Below are 17,112 nucleotides of genomic sequence, written 5' to 3'. Positions count from 1 at the left end.
ATTCCGATCGCACGATTTGTATGGCAGCTATATGCTATAGTGATCGGATCTGAACGATTTCTTAGAAGATTGTATCATTGTCTTAAACAATAGCCTGTGCTAAATTTGGTGAAGATATCTCGTCAAATGACAAAGTTTTCTATACAAAGCCTAAATTCTGATCGCACGATTTGTATGGCAGCTATATGCTAGTGTGATTGGATCTGAACAATTTCTTAGGAGATTGCCTATTGTCTGAGGCAATTACTCGTGACAAATTTGATGAAGATATCTCGTCAAATGAAAAAGTTTTCCATACAAGCACTTTAGTCCGATCGTTCAGGTTGTATAGCAGCTATATGTTTTAGTGATCGGATCTAAACGATTTCTTAGGAGATTGTATCGTTGTCTTAAATAATAACCCGTGCTAAATTTGGTGAAGATATCTCGTCAAATGACAAAGCTTTCCATACAAGCACTCCGATTTGTTCAGGTTGTATGACAGCTATATGCTGTGGTGATCCGATATCGGCCGTTCCAACAAAGAAGCTGCTTCTTGCTTAGAAAAGAACGGATGCAGAAAGTCAGATCGAGAGACGGACAGACGTGGTTAAATCGACTCAGCTCGTTATGCACTATATATTATATATCCACATTAATTCACGTTTAACTCATTTCGTTTCTCACGCAGATCTACATTCGCGACATCAAGAATGACACTTTCATCAAAGAAATATTTGATTTCGTTTTCGTTTGTAACGGTCATTATAGCATGCCACTGATGCCAGATATCGAAGGCATAGATAGTTATAAAGGTCAAAAGTTGCACAGCCATTGGTATCGGAAACCGGACACATTTGAAGGTAAATATTATATCACGAACACTGTTTTTAGGCGAGATTAAAATGGATGACCATAACCGACCTTGCTTTCGTAGGCACCACTGTGCTCGTGATCGGCGCCGGCCCCAGTGGCATGGATATTACGAACCACATCAGCAAATTCGCTAAGCAAATCTATCTTAGTCATAATTTGGATCCTGCACCCTGCACCGATTTCATGCCAAACGTTGCACAGAAGACAGTCGTCAAACGCTTCACCGCAGATGGCGCCGTCTTCAAGGATGACACCACCGAAACCTTTGATCACATCATCTTCTGCACTGGCTACAAATACACGTTCCCCTTCCTCAGTATCGATGTTTCGTTGCGCGTCGATGATAATTTCGTGCATCCACTTTACAAGCACTGTATCAATATACATTATCCCACGATGGCATTGATTGGTCTGCCCTTCTATGTGTGTCCGTCGCAGTCGTTCGATTTGCAAGTTCGTTTCGCATTGGCATTCTTCACCAAGAAACGTGAGTTTCCCAGTCGTGAGGAAATGTTTGCCGATTTGGAGAAGGATAAGGAGAACCGACGCAAAAAGGGCCTGACCAACCGGCTGGCGCACGCGATGGGCGATAAGCAGGTGAGTCGGTTATTTAATGCAATTGCAATATGATATCTGCTGCAATCACAAATTTGTATATAATATGTACGCGTATTCTTTTCCTCTCGCCAGTACGACTACTACCAAGATCTCTCTGAAACGGCAGGCATTGAAAATATCAAACCGGTGATTAATAAAATCATGGAGGATTGCAGTCGGAAATACATTTATGAGCTCGCCACATACCGTAACGATCGTTTCAAGGTGCTCGACGATGAAACATTCGTGAAATTTCCCTTGGAAACCGCTTGAAATTCATAATAATATTTGTACTACTTGTACGAGCTACTTGGGTGCTTTTTGGGGGTTACGGGTTCACTGTGCTTACTTTATAATTTTATATATATTTAATTGTCATTAAGGCTACGCTATATCTTTTTTTAATTATACTATATATTTAAACAAAATCATTATCAACTTCCATATTCAAGATTCATTTAGACAATAAAGTCGTTTGTAAAATGCAAAAACAAAAAAAAAATCAAACACTTAATTCCTGAAATAATTTTTGTCCTTTCTAAAAATATTCTTCTTCTTTACTGGAGTAGACACCGCTTAGGCGGTTATAGCCAAGTTAACAACAGCGCGCCCGTCGTTCTTCTTTTCGCAATGTGGCGACAATTGGTGAGTCCAAGCGAAGCCAGGTCCTTCTGCACAGGGTCTTTCGAATGGAGTTGATGTCTTTCCCTTCCTCTGCTTCCCCCGATACTGCATCGAACACTTTCAGAGCTGGAGTGTTTTCGTCCAATCGGACTTTTAATTCGCTGAACTATGTCAATGTCGTCATATAACTTATACAGCTCATCGTTCCATCGAATGCGATATTCACCGTGTCTACGCGCAAAGGACCATAATTCTTTCGCAAAACCTTACTGTCGAAAACTCATAACGTCAACTCATCAGATGTTGTCACCGTCCATGTCTCCGCACCATACAACAGGACGGGGTGACTTATAGAGCTTGGTTTTTGATCGTCGAGAGAGGACTTTACTATCCAATTGCCTGCTCAGTCCTAAGTCGCACCAATGGCAAGAGTTATTCTACGTTGGATTTCGAGGCTGGATTTGTTACTGGTACCATTTTTGATATACATATTATTAGTTAATAAGTAAGTATGCTCAGGACCGTCGAGAGCACACCGCGACCGGCGGATGATTCTAGTGCTTTGTTTGAGCAAAAAAGACCAAAAAAATTGTTTCAAAGCGCCAGCCTCCCCTTAGAACTCCAGACTCGGGAGAAATAGTCACCGATCTAACCCTCTCTCTCTCTCTCTCGCTCACTGAGTATACTTATGCATTTTTTCAGTTAAGGGCAATACTATTGATGGCTTGTCTATGGTCTATGGAGATTCGATGGGAGCAAAGCGCAAAGAAGATGTACCATACTCAGTAGCATAGACGAGGAATAGTGGCGCTGTCAACAGTATGATCTAAGCTATACACATTGAAAAGAAATCAAAAAAAATATCAGCAAGAAAAAATGGGGAACCGGTTAAAAATATACAATCATTATTTGCTGAATGAAAAGTAAAAATAGCTGTACATAATCAAATAAAAATAATAAAGTTTTTTAAATCGACACTTAAGATTCCTGTAATGCTACAGAGTAATCAAATATAATCAGTCAAAATGTGAATGTATACAAAATTCAAAAACTTTCCGCTTGTCCTAGCATAAAAAATGTTGATTAACGATTCAGCATAGATTTATTTGCTTTAAACTCTCATCCACTGATAACCCTACTTTCTACCAAGCGTATAGAAACATATGTATGTACATGCTTGTATAGTTAAATTTTTGTATATGGATTTTATTTATATACTTTTCGAGTCCATATATGTTATATTTTTGCATATTGACACTGTTCGCAGTGGCAAATTGGTAAATATGCAAAACACGTTTATTTGGGCCACCACGTGACTGCCACACTACGCAACAGCTTTGTGCCAGATGTTGCGCAGAAACTGCCCCTGCAACTTCACACAGCAAAGGCGCCGTTTCAGGTCATTATTGTTTGTGCTATGATATATGCCACTGGTTTTTACTACACAGCACCCTTTGGCGGTGCGGCTTGTTGCCTGCTGATCGACTAAAATGCAGTTTAACGACTTTGTCAGCACTGCATCTCAACAGTAAACAACCGGCCAAAGCTTTTAAGAAGGACCTGCCATATATATTTTCTCAAGTTTACTTGACCTAGAGGTAAAGAGAGGCAAGATTCCAACCCTTGTAGTGATCTAAAAGAAATAAACTTAAAAAACTCGTCCTTAGTCAATATGTCGCTATAGGAGTAGCCTTAGCCAAACTTGAAAAAAAAATTTACTCGAGCTTCTCGGCTCTTTTCAATATACTTGAATTAAAATTTTCCTAAATTCGAGGCATGCTCGTTAGAAAAAATATTTAACAGAGATTTTTTATAAAATTTCATGGAATGGATTAAGTAAAGCTGAGATATCATGTCGCCCACCTTAAAAAAAGTATTTCGAGCAAAACGCTTTTAATGTGTTACGACACTATAAACAGCTATAAATTCGGAAATAAAATGAAGTCGGAAAAATCTTGTTGAGGAGATATTTTTAAATATCGTAATTATCGAATTACATTAAAAAAATCGACTTTCTCAAATTGCTGGACAAGAGTATCTCCTTATGTACTCATATACTTCTATAAGTATATGCCTGTATATACATATGTATATATTGTATAATTATATATGTAATTATCTATAATGTCACAAGTTTGCAAAATCTGATTATTGAATGTAAATATTTTGTCCGCCAAATTGAAGATTACTAAATATAGGATGATATTTTTAGTTACTGCTTGAAATCTCTATCTTATAGCTGTGTAGTCGGAAAAGTCTTTTCGTATTTCTAATCAAGCTTTTTGCCATTTTTCTGCTAGTGCTAGAGACATTATTCCATCGGTGTAAAACTGTCATCAGTGTAAATCGATATTTCGAAATTTTCAGGATGGAAGCGAGCGAACCATTGTTGTCCTACACGAACTAATACAGCATCGTATCCGTAAACTTCACAAATTATAATTATACAAAAATTTCAAAAGATGGCGCATTTTTTCATTACTTTCGCTAAATTTTGAACAGCTGTAACTTTTTTTTTTTTTTTTTTAAATGAAAATTAAATCCACCTTTCCAACCCTGTAAGGTATGACACAATGTGATTAGTGACACTGGAGAAATACGACTGCAACGACATCTATTGACAAAATATGAAAATACTTTTTCGACTACCCAGAATTTTGCCAAAAATTCTTGAGACGACTGACATTGTTTTCAAACATAACTCGATTTGCGATTGGAGTTTGTGAAAAATCAGCATGAAGAGGGTATACTATTTTGCTACGCTGTTTGTAACACCCAAAAGGAAACGTCAAAGACCCTATAAAGTATATATAAACAATTTGGGCGAGGATCTAAGGCGATTTAGCCGTGTCCGTCTGTATATAAACGAATGCAAACGATCGCACATGGCCTTTTCTCACCAAGAAGCTACTCGAAACGGCCGATATCGAAACATATATAACCTATAGATGCCATATAAACTGAACTATCGGAATTAAAAGCCTTTCCACTTGACGATATATCTTCAAGAAATCTGGCATTGAATATTGCCTAACAAAATGGTGCAAACTGCAAAGCAATGTAGCAAATTGGATCACTATAGCATATAGCTGCCACTGACCGATCGAAATCAAGTGCTGTATGGAATATTTTCGGTGCAACCGAAGTTAACGTTTTTTCTTGTTTTTGTCATTTTTTCCACATCAGCAACTGAATGAGACCCCCTATACATCCAGTACATCCCTACATACATACAGAAATACAAACATATTAAGTATATTAATAAATAACTGTATTTACATGTGTAATCGCTGTTTGCTCAAATAACTCAAGTAAAGATTTTCATATCAAAGCCAATTAACTCATATCAGCAAAGATTGAAGAGTCTTATGCGCCTTGCTGCAGCGCCAACGATCTAGCGCACACATAAAGCTGCCAGCGATCACACGCAGCCGTTCAGTTGCAACGCACGTAAGTAGCGAGGCGGAGCTTATCAAAGCAGCGTATGAATTTCGAAAAAGTTTTTGCAAAAAAATATTTATGAAAATATAGTAACAGAACACGCGAAAAAAGAAGAGACGCAAAATATTTATGAAAATATAGCAAAACAATACGGAGGGACGAAAGAAGCTTAATGTCCGCCAAAGTGAGTTGCTGTGTGGTTGGCGCCGGTGCTGCCGGACTCTGCGCGCTCAAGTACGCGCTCGAATACGGCATGGAGGCGGTGGCGTATGAGAAATACAATGAAATCGGCGGCACCTGGGTGTGCACGGAGCACGCGGCGGACGGTTGTGCCACGGCGGAAGATGTGCACAGCAGCATGTATGATGGTTTGCGGTAATTGAGACGTTTTTGTAGATCATTTTAGTGCATGAGTGTGTATTAAATTACGTTAATTTAATGTAGAACTAATTTGCCAAAGGAAGTAATGGATTTTCCGGACTTCAAATTCCCAACAAATATGCGTGAATCTTACATTTTGGCCAGTGACGTACTGAAATACTTTCAATCTTACGCCGAGCACTTCAAACTACTACCTCATATCAAGTTAAGACAGGAAGTGGTACGCGTGCGTCCATTGCATGGCAAGTGGGAGGTGAGCAAATTACAATAAACAATATAATTTACGTTTAATTAATATAATTTACTGTCCTTGCTAGGTGTTAACGCTGGATTTACAAAGCAACATCTACACGACACAGCAATTTGACTACATTTTCATATGCAACGGACGCTATGCGACGCCCTCTTATCCGCGCACGCCGGGCATTGATCTTTTTAAAGGCCATAAAATACACAGTCATGTCTTTCGCAGAGCAGAGACATTCAAAGGTGAGTCGCTATGCCGCCATTATTTATTTTTTCACTCATAAACATACTATATCTGAGCATAGGTATATATGGATGCGCACTGTGCATTCGCTTTGCAGACTTGTTTTAATAGTATCATTATTTTGTTTTTAATTTCGCGAGAACTTCAATGTTCATTTCAATGCTCTCAATTCAAAGTATTTATGGCTTATCACCAACCAGTGTTAATTAAATACAAATATGGGCGATGAGAACAAGCAGACGTCTTCGTTTTGGAATATAAACATCTGTTGTAGACAAATCACAACGATGATAACCTTACTGGCAACTATATTCCAAAAAATAGAAGAAAAAAATAAAAAAACGAAAAGAAACACTTCAAAAATACAAAAGGTTCCTTGCAAGAACTTGATTCCGTTCGGTTCGTTCGTTCAGTTTGTATGGCAGCTATATGCTAAAGTGATCCGATCTGAACAATTTTAGCGAATACTTCATTATTATTTTAAACAATAGCCCAAGCCAATTTTCGTGAAGATTTCTCGTCAAATGAAAAAGTTTTCCATGCAAGTACTTGATTCCGATCATGCAGTTTGTGGCGTTTGTGGAGTTTTATGCTATAGTTTTTCGATATCGGTGGTTAAGACAAGTGATTATCTTCTTAACGAAAAAAGGTTGTATGCAAAATTTCATACCGATATCTCAACCGCTGCAAACCGATTATTATTATTAAAATAATGCCCGCTTAGACGTATACCAACAGCTGTATTCTCCGATGTTTCCATTTGCATGTTAAAATCATCGTAGCAAGCTTAATATACCCTGTTCAAGGTATAAAAAACAATTTAAGATTTGAGTCGATTTTGTTGCTATAAAAAAATATATTAATTTCCCACTTTCAATCTACTTTAAAATATAATATTGGGTAGTCGAAAAAGTCTTTTCGTATTTCTAATCAAACTTCAAATTTTTTTACATTTATAATGAACTGTAATGAACAAAATTTGCACCATTTTGGTTTGTAGGCGAAAAACTGCGACAAGTAATTTTCATAAGATTCCCTTGAAGCCAACTTTACTCCAATAGCGAAAGAAATGCTAGTCCGATGGCGCAAGGTCAGGGTTATACAGTGAATGCATCAAAACTTCTCAGCTAAACTCTCCCAGTAAACTCTCCCAGTTTTTGCCGAGTCATCAAAGATGTGTATGGTCTAGCGTTGATTGATGGAAGACGAAGCGCGTTCTGTTGATCAGTTCTGGCCGTTTTTTTCGATTGCTTGCTTCAATCTCATCCGCGGTTGACAGTAAAATGTAGAATTAATCGTTCGACCAGGCTGAAGTAGCTCATAGTTGAAAATTCTTTTCCAATCCCACCAAAAACTCTCAGCATAACCTTTCGAGGCGTCAATCCTGGCTTTGCGACCATTTGTTGAGCTTCACCACGCTTGAACCATGATCTTTTTCGCAAATTATTATCGTATTTGACCCACCTGTCGTCTCCTGTTACCATGCGCTTCAGAAATGGTTTGATTTCATTTCGTTTCAGCAAAGAATCGCAGACGTTAATTCCCTCCATTAAATTTTTCACAGACAATTCATGTGGTACGCAAACATCGAGTTTCGTTTTGTAGCCAGCCTTTTTTAAATGGTTTCAAACCGTTTAATGATGAATGTTAAGTTCTTTAGCGATGTCATGGCTGCTAATGTGACGGTCATTGAGCATAATTTTATCGACTTTATCAACGATAAATCGACCAGGGATCGACCAGAACGGAAGCGAGGGAACCATTGTTGAGCTACACGAACTGATACATCATTGTCTCCGTAAGCTTTACAAATTTCGTTGCTGGCTTGCTATTTTATACGAAAATTTCTAAATATAGGGAATTTCGTCATTATTTTCACTCTTTTTTGAACAGCTGTCACTTTTTTTCAACTTTTTATTTGTTAAACGAAGCTTAAAAGGTGAGACCCTTTCCAACAGTATGTGGTATGACACAATATGATTGGTAGCACTGGAGATATATGACTGCAACGATAACTATTGACAAAATACGAAAACACTTTTTCGACTACCCAATACTTATTAGCTTTTTATTAAAAAAAAAAAAATCAAGGCATATCGGGGCTTTATGCTTATATTTCTTTACGTTGAACTTATTTAGTATATATACCGTGTTCTACCGATATCTTAAATCCCAACAACACTAATTTTTTGTAAACACTCCACCTCACAGATGCCACCGTGCTTATGGTGGGCGCAGGCCGCAGCGGTATGGATATCACCCACCACATTTACCCCTACGCCGCACGTATTTACCTAAGTCATCATCTGCAACAAAAGCCGCCAATCACCGATTTTATGCCGAATGTTGTGCAGAAACCGGTTGTGGAGCGCTACACGGAGAACGGCGCCATCTTTAAGGACGGCACGAAAGCCAACTTTACGCATATCGTCTTCTGTACAGGCTACGACCTGACGATACCTTTCCTCAGCGCTGATTGCAACCTGCAAGTGCACGACAATTTGGTGTACCCGCTCTACAAGCACTGCATCAATATCTACCATCCCACAATGTGTTTCATTGGGCTGCCGATCTATGCCTATCCCATACAATTGTTCGACTTGCAAATGCGTTTTGTAATGCAATACTATAGTGGAAAACTGCAACTGCCAAGTGCGGAAGATATGCTGGCCGATACGGAACGTGATTTAGCTGAGCGCAGAGAACGTGGCCTACCGCGCAGGAAAGCGCATTTAGTGGGCGAGCGACAGGTGAGTGGCAGTGGAAAGCCATAAAATATTTTTTTTATTTTTTTTATTTTATATACATATTTTAAATAAATATATTATATATTATAAAATATTTTTGATTTTAGTTCGACTATTATGATGAGCTGGTGGCATTGACGGGAATCGACAATATTAGACCAGTGATCAGAAAGCTTTCGAAGATCTGTGGTGGCAAGTTTCTTTACGATTTACAAAACTACCGAAAAACGGCTTTTAAGGTGATAGACAACGAGAATTTTGTACAATTTAAATTAGGCGAAGTGTAAAAACAAATACTGAATACTATACTCTAAATAAAGAAGCAAGAAAAATTACAAAACTGAACATTTTTGGGAGAAAGCGCAATATAAATGTTAGATCTTACTCTTGTTTGGAAAGAGGTGGGCCAAAGCTTTCTATCTTCAGCTCCAAAAACCAACTAGGAGCATGCTTAAACCGGGATGAACTTTTTTACCTTTTGTAGGATGGAATAACAGCCGATAGCAAAGTTAGATAGAGAAGCTCGCCATCATCCAAACATAAAAAGCGAAAACACAAAGGTGGAAGGTAGAAGAAGGTAAACCAAATTTTCTATCTTCAACGCTAAGATGTTTCTTTCGAAGGGTGATTAAACAGCGGAGCACTTTCCTTTCGTAGGATAAAATAAGAGCCTATGTTAGATGAAGAAGCAGCTGGCATGATCAAAACAAAAAACGAAAACGCTGAGGTTCTAACGATCTTCAATATTTCGTTTTCCCGAACCATTTGAGGTTCCACAACATACAAGTGCGATAAAATAGTAAGCAACGACTCAGTTTAAAGAGAAACATGCGATGAGCGAGCCTACATCTTCAAAACGAGGGCATCTACTCATATAATCAGGATAAACGGTTGTTCCATAATATTTTAGCTCTCTTAATAATGCTAGTAGGAACGACTCTCTCTTTTTTTCTCTGAGCACAACTAATCTCTGCATTAGACGAATAAAGCAGTATCTATATATATATTTTTTTTTTTTGCTAGACAAATCTAATTTATTTTAACTAAGATTATGACTTGAAGACAGCCATAAAAATAAGATAAATCTTTCGCTGACATGCTAAAATCTTATCATTACTGTTATTTAAACAAGAGTAAAGAGAAAGCACACAAAATCAACAAAACTAGAATTCCTAGTCTATTCACATTTTATACCCCAATATCGAGGTCATCTAGTGCGGTCATAGGTAAAGTGTATAAATTAATATTATTAAGAAAACTTTTAATTATTTAATGGTGAAAATAGCTTTTGGAAGAGTTTAATTTTGGTACCGATTTTCTTGATGAACAATTTAATATTTTATTTTAATTATACAGGTTCCAAAGAAATATTTTAAAGTCTTGGATATATATACATATATGTATATAGGGTAGTCGAAAAAGTATTTTCGTATTTTGTCAATATATGTACTATGTTGTTGCAGACGTATCTCTCCAGTGCTGCCAATCGCATTGTGTTATACCATATAGTGTTGAAAGGTGAGATTTTAAGCTTTATTTAACCAAAAAAAATATTATTATAAATTAAAAACAAATAAGTTAATATTTGTTTAAAAATACGAAAAGACTTTTTCGACTACCATATACATATATATATGTATTTGGTCCCTAATTGCATATTCTCAGTATTTATACGCAAATGTAATAAAGAGATAAGTCAAAAATAAATTTAAGAGCATAATAATCAGTATTTCTCTTACGCCACTGAGGCACTTAAGTAGGAGTATCTGCGATCTCATTTACTTGCTTATATGTATTGCCGATAAGCTGCAAACTCAGAGATTGCGAGTTTTATAATAAAACTAGCAAAACACTACCAACGTATACGAAAGCAAGAGCGTGTTCGACATTTAATTTCAGTCAAAGACAACTACTTATATGTGGTATGCATGCAGACAACAAAGGTGCTCGCTCAATCGCCAAGAGACCTAGTAGAGTACTGCACGCTGGAAGATTCCCACACAATTTTTTATTTATTTTTTCGAAATACAAGAAAATGAGTTCCAAAAAGCGGGTTTGTGTAATAGGCGCCGGTATGGCAGGACTAACGGCACTAAAGAATACGCTGGAACACCATTTAGAGGCAGTGGCGTATGAACGGCATACAGCCGTTGGTGGTACGTGGATTTATATGGAACGTAAGGCGGGTGAAAGTGAGGAAGACGTGCATAGCAGCATGTATCAGGGATTACAGTGAGCGAAAGCAATTATGAAAATAATTTTTGGATAATTTTATAATATTTGTAACATTTTCAGCACAAATCTGCCTAAGGAAGTGATGGGCTTTCCGGACTATGATTTCGATATGAATATAGAAGAGTCCTTTATCAGCTCGGAACTCGTATTGGAGTATTTAGAGAATTATGCAGAGCACTTTAAGTTAACACCTTATATAAAATTGGAACATGAGATAATAAGAGTGCGACCGTGTGGCGAAGGCTGGGAGGTGAGCATGACCAGTTACTTTTTATGCATAAAACTTCTGATAATATGCAGTTGAAGTTCCCTAACACGAATCATCACAATCCACAAAAAAATCTTCGAGTTAGAGGGAATTCGAGTTATCGAAAGAAATATGTAGGAAATTTGACTTTTGAAGCCAATTCAAAAGTCGTGGAGAACTTCGAGTTATGGAAGTTCAACTCTATTTTAATTTATGCTGAATACTCCAAAAATCAGTTATGATTAAGTTATGTAATCGATTTTTTTTCACTACTTTGTTAAATGCAGGTTATCGTTCACGATCTGAAAAGCGATAAGTATTTTGTGGAATTTTTCGATTTTGTTTTTGTTTGCAATGGACACTTCACGACACCCATGTATCCGGATACCGAGGGTCTTGATAGCTATCAAGGCAAGCGCTTGCACAGTCATCTCTATCGGACACCCGATATTTTCAGAGGTATGTCAAAAGGATTTTCCCGTTAAAAACAAACTAATAAAAAGGGAGACACCTCACTGGTCCATAATATCAATTATTATCCACAGGTCACAACGTACTGGTTGTGGGCGGCGGTCCGAGTGGCATCGATATTGTACATCACATTCACCAGCATGCTGAGCACGTTTATTTCAGTCACCATTTGGAGACTGAACCGCGTACGGACTTCATGCCGAACGTCACGCAAAAGACCGACATTCAGCGTTTCACTGCAGATGGCGCCATTTTCAAAGATGATAGCAGCGCTTCGTTTTCATTCGTGATTTTCTGCACTGGCTATAAGTACACCTTCCCCTTTCTGAGCGTCGACTGCGGTCTAAATGTGGATGTCAATTGGGTGCATCCACTTTACAAGCACTGTTTGAATATCAATAAGCCTTCAATGGGCATAATTGGCTTGCCACATCAAATATGTCCAGCTCAACTTTTTGACTTACAAGCACGCTTCGTGTTGGCCTACTTTTCGGGACACAAGGAGTTGCCTAGTCGCGCCGATATGCTAGCGGAAATGGAGACGGATATGCAGGAGCGCTGGGCGAATGGTGTATCGAAACGTGTGGCGCACAAAATGGGCGTAAAGCAGGCAAGTTAACTTACATAACAAATATTGCTTTTGCAACTTTTGAATAATCACAAATCACATTTTAGTTTCATTACTACGAAGACTTGGCAGTTACAGCAGGCATAACGAAACTCAAACCTGTGATTGGCAAAATGATGAAAGCATGTTCTAAAAAATATATTTTCGAATTGGATACATATCGCCAAAAACGCTTTAAAGTTGTTGATGATGAGAACTTCGTGCAAATTGTCTAATAATAAAGCGAAATGTATATAATTATGAAAATATTTTCCTTAAGCTAGTCTGAAATTGTGTCATATTTAGTCAATTAAAGAAAATATATACAAACTTAAAAATAATTTAATGATTTGCGAAGGCAAAAGCAATTTTGCTTTAACAGGACCGTGCATATGTACCGCGATCAAGTTTTCGAAGTACATTTCAGTTATCTATATCTCAAAATTTGTGCCTGAATTTTGAAGAAAAGTACCCTTTTGTAAGATGTATGACATTCTTCTAATTTTCGAAATCACAATTTTCATCCAAGACTAATTTCAAAAATATAAAGCAGTTAAAAAATTATAACCAAAGAATGTGATCATTCTTCGAATTTTCGAAATTAGTTATTAATCGCAATTCACGTCTATAAGTTTCGAAGCAAACTTCTGCTTTCTAAAGGAAGGTCATATTTTCGAATTTGAAAATACACTCAGAATTCTTATCTGATAAATTGCGAAGGCAAAATTCATTTTCTAAAGCAGATGTGGCGTTCTTCGAATTGTCGAAATTAGTTATTGTTCAAAATTTGCACGTAAGACTCATTTCGGAAATAATAGGCAGTTAAAAAATGATTGTAAAGCAGATATGCTGTTTTTAGAACTTTCGAAAATAATTATCGTGCAGTTTTCGTCCTAGTTTCCATTTTTTAAAGGAAATATGACGCTCTTCGAGTTTTCGAAATTATCAGACAATTCATCATCTTTTTGTAAATGAGAAAAATATTTTGTAAATGACATATTAAGGTTTTCAAACTCTCAGAAATAGTTGCTGCGTAAAGTTCTCGTCTGAGTTTTTATTTTTTAAAGGCGATATGATGTTCTACGAATTTTCGAAATTAGTTACCACTAACATTCTGCATCTGATGAGTTTCGTAGGGACGAATGCCTTTCCATCATATGTTTAAGAACTTAAATCGTGGTCAGATCGAAGTTCCGCCGATGAAAACATACAAGTCTCCCGAGTTCGTCGTAAATTTTTATCTAAAACAATTAACAAACACTCCCGCTTAAATAAAAATAATTGCAACACCAGTGAATTTTTTTTTTTTTTGTTGGAAATTAGAAATTACACTTTATTCATTCTCTCAAGTAGTTGTTTGTTTGTTGGTTGACTTTTGATGGTAATTTGTTTGTTCGTAATACAAGTACAATACAAAATGTTCATTTTTTGTTCTAAAATAATTAAAATATACTGCCGCTCTGCTGCCAACGCTAGCTACTGCAAACGCTTCTATTTAGCTTTTTTACGCTGCTGCGACTGCCTTATCGAATGCATTAATGTTCAGTGTTCGAAATGATGCGCAGATCTCCAACAAAGCAACACAACAAACGAAAAATAAAAAAAACGCACTAATATAAAACACTTAATAAACTAATTGACAACGAAAGGTAATTACAATAGTTCAATACGAATAATGTATGTATGTATCCATGCATGTATATAATTTGTGCAACAGGTGTGTTGTTGTTGTTGTTGTTATACAATGCAAATACAATTGTGTTATGGCTTAGGCAAATATTAGTACGCCAATTATTGTTGTTGTTGTTTGAAGAAGTCCTACAGCGCAGTAGCCGCCTGCACACAGAAGCGAGCAGCGACGCCCAAGCACGCACAGACGCACAGCAGCGGCGCAGCATTGCCATACGGCAGCGTCAAGTTGCAGGCTACATAGGCCAGCGCTTTACGTATACGCACCGCCGGGTAGACAAACAGTAGCGCACGCTCGCAGGTTGCACACCTCCGCGCTCTCAGCATCACAAACGCATCGGCTAGCAAGGGGAGCGTGTCACTGGCAGTATTGTGTGTGGCGCACATAGCCGTGGTGGGCGCAGGCGTATGCGCAGCACTGGGGCGACCGACGTATGCGCAAGCTGCAGCACTGCTGTTGTGCGCTGTGCGCTGTGCACTTTGGTTTCGTTGCTCTCGCGCTTTCTTTTGTTTTTATTAGTAACAAATCAAATTGTTTGGTACTGTGTAAACGAAATTTCTAATTTTTATGTTGGGGATTTTACTCTTTTTTTGTTGATTTTTCACATTTTTGTTTTACATTTTGTGTTACTTCCTCAATTCATTTCTTCTACTACATCATCTTCGAGTTTCAACGCTCTAGCGTATACTTTTCGATTTCGACTACTGCTTATTTAACATTTTATCTTCTTCAGCGAAATTTTACTAAATACGCACATATTTGTTATTTTCTTTTTTTAATATGTTATAAGATTTTACATAATATTTCTTTACTTTTTATAATTTCGTATATATATATATATAATTATTTGCATTTCTATACATAACAGAGGAAATAATGTGGATGTTTAGTGTGGTTGCAGAAGCACACAGCGAATATTTTTCCACTTTTGGCAAAGTAGCGAAATATCCGGTATGTGAGTGCCTTGCGGGAAGTGATTTGCAGAATTGTATGTGTATGTGTGTGCCACTAAGTCATATTTTACTTGTCTATGGCGTTCAACTTTCAACTGCACACATACTTCAACTCTGATTTGTTTTCGTATTGCATCAACTTCTAACGGTTTTTTTTTTTGTATTTTTTTCCTTAAATGCTACGCCACGTACACCTTCCTTTATCATATTGTTTTTCGCTTTTTGTTTTCTAATTTGTTTAGCTTTTGTAACAATTTCAGCGCTCACGCGCTTCCATTTGGTTTAAATATGTATAGTATGTAAATTATTTTTAATAATTATATATATATATCTATATTATGTGTTTATGTATGTATGTATATTAAGTATTTATAGATATAGTTATACATATATAAATACCATTTAGTAGTTTTTATGTTTTCGCTTCGAAATTTCAAATGTTTCATAAACAACTTCCTTTTAAGCTTATCACAAAAGAAAAAAGAAATATATTATAATTATTATTAATAATAGTTCTTACAAATTGAACAATAATTAAAAATAAACACATATATATATAGGGACTTAGTTACAGTGTGTGTTGTGTGTGTGTTGGTATGTGATCCGATGATCTGATTTAATCGATGTTGTTTCAACCATTCCTTCATTTTGCGTGGATGTGTGGTGTGTGTGTTTCCCTTTCAAAAGACTATTTGTTGTTTCAACGTGCTCATTTGTAGCAATACGATTGTGTTAATTGTAACGCGCTGTCATTTTGGTATACAACAATTGGGTCTTTTGCTTCAATCAATGCAACAAAAACAATGTGAACCACGTGTGCAGACGTGCGGCGTTGAAAACGATAACGCCTAAAAGTAGGCTTGAAGCGGTGGTGTTGAAATGTTATTGGGCGCATATGGTTGCCGTTAAGCAATCAGTTCCTCGATGTGTGTGTGTGTGTGTGTGTTGTTCATATGCGTGCACGCAAGCGCCCTGTGGGGAAAGTGAAGTATTAAATCTTCAGAGGTTGTGCTAAACATCACCGTTTAGCAGAAGTTCAATGAAAAATTGTGCTGCAAAGCACATTGGCCGCGACGTCTCACTTTTTCTAAAGACGCATACCCCGAAAGTGGTGTGGTTCGCATTCAGTTCTTTACGTGCTGTTCTCGTTTTGTTGTTTTTGGTGGTGGTGGTTTTTGTTCATTTGATGGTTGTCTTTGTTGTTGCTTTGTTGGTGGTTTCTCACTAATTATTTAATATTTTTTAACTATATACTGTTTCTTTGTTTTCTTTATTTAAATTTAATTAAATTTAATATTAATTTTAAATTTAAATTTACATGTACATTTTATTTAATAAGTTTGTTGGTTGGTTGGTTGATTCCACTCCCGTTTTTTGCTTTTTAACTTTTACTGCTTTTGGTTTGTAGTATTTATGTTTTCATTTTCTACTTTGAATACGCAAGTTTTTCTTTAAACAACAACAATAAACGTTGTTGAAAAATATTTATAATTATAATTACACAGAAACAAAAAGGAAATATCAGAAAAAACATTAACGAATTAGAAAATCGCTAGTAATATAAACGCATAAACACGTGACAACAAGAGGAAGCAATTTTTAAACTCACAGCAAAAATATTTTTTTTTTTTTAACGAAACACGGTAACTAAAAAAACAAAAAAAAAACATTGGCAGCGACGTTTGTTGCGATCGTTAGCTCTCCGTTGCAATCGCAGTTGTGTAAGTGTTGAAATATAAATAACATTTCCGTATTTACTTTATTTCCAATGCGC

General features: G+C 36.8%; 3 protein-coding genes across 3 annotated transcripts in view; all 3 read left to right on the top strand.

The window, feature by feature from the left end:
• The window catches only part of LOC108972501 (flavin-containing monooxygenase FMO GS-OX4-like), a 3,558-nt gene extending 1,615 nt beyond the window's left edge, over window positions 1-1,943 (top strand). Inside the window, exons 3-5 of the mRNA XM_018939122.1 lie at window positions 671-842; window positions 917-1,452; window positions 1,546-1,943. Coding sequence (XP_018794667.1) covers window positions 671-842; window positions 917-1,452; window positions 1,546-1,725 — 888 coding nt within the window. The 3' untranslated portion in view covers window positions 1,726-1,943. The remainder of the gene's footprint in view (window positions 1-670; window positions 843-916; window positions 1,453-1,545) is intronic.
• A 3,546-nt stretch (window positions 1,944-5,489) lies between these two features.
• LOC108972503 (senecionine N-oxygenase-like) lies at window positions 5,490-9,469 on the top strand. The gene is made up of 5 exons (XM_018939123.1): window positions 5,490-5,892; window positions 5,962-6,151; window positions 6,216-6,387; window positions 8,600-9,138; window positions 9,243-9,469. The coding sequence occupies exons 1-5, from the start codon at window positions 5,690-5,692 to the stop codon at window positions 9,420-9,422; spliced, it is 1,284 nt and encodes a 427-aa protein (XP_018794668.1). The 5' UTR covers window positions 5,490-5,689; the 3' UTR covers window positions 9,423-9,469.
• A 1,584-nt stretch (window positions 9,470-11,053) lies between these two features.
• Window positions 11,054-13,036, top strand: LOC108972505 (senecionine N-oxygenase-like). The gene is made up of 5 exons (XM_018939127.1): window positions 11,054-11,367; window positions 11,431-11,620; window positions 11,905-12,076; window positions 12,163-12,698; window positions 12,764-13,036. Exons 1-5 carry the CDS (start codon window positions 11,060-11,062, stop codon window positions 12,929-12,931), a joined length of 1,374 nt encoding a protein of 457 aa, XP_018794672.1. The 5' UTR covers window positions 11,054-11,059; the 3' UTR covers window positions 12,932-13,036.
• The last annotated feature ends 4,076 nt before the right edge of the window (window positions 13,037-17,112 follow it).

Source organism: Bactrocera latifrons, unplaced genomic scaffold (assembly GCF_001853355.1).
Source record: "Bactrocera latifrons isolate USDA-ARS-PBARC rearing strain unplaced genomic scaffold, ASM185335v1 scaffold_40, whole genome shotgun sequence".
NCBI classification, from domain to species: Eukaryota; Metazoa; Arthropoda; class Insecta; order Diptera; family Tephritidae; genus Bactrocera; species Bactrocera latifrons.
This window is presented reverse-complemented; position numbering and strand designations above follow the sequence as displayed.

Bases quoted from the DNA above. Each gene is read 5' to 3' on its own strand.
- LOC108972503 (XM_018939123.1), top strand. From the start codon at position 5,690: ATGTCCGCCAAAGTGAGTTGCTGTGTGGTTGGCGCCGGTGCTGCCGGA. The intron at 6,152-6,215 runs GTGAGCAAATTA...TGTCCTTGCTAG, and splicing joins CATTGCATGGCAAGTGGGAG to GTGTTAACGCTGGATTTACA. The intron at 6,388-8,599 runs GTGAGTCGCTAT...TCCACCTCACAG, and splicing joins CAGAGCAGAGACATTCAAAG to ATGCCACCGTGCTTATGGTG.
- LOC108972505 (XM_018939127.1), top strand. From the start codon at position 11,060: ATGCATGCAGACAACAAAGGTGCTCGCTCAATCGCCAAGAGACCTAGT. The intron at 12,077-12,162 runs GTATGTCAAAAG...TATTATCCACAG, and splicing joins GACACCCGATATTTTCAGAG to GTCACAACGTACTGGTTGTG. The intron at 12,699-12,763 runs GCAAGTTAACTT...ATCACATTTTAG, and splicing joins ACAAAATGGGCGTAAAGCAG to TTTCATTACTACGAAGACTT.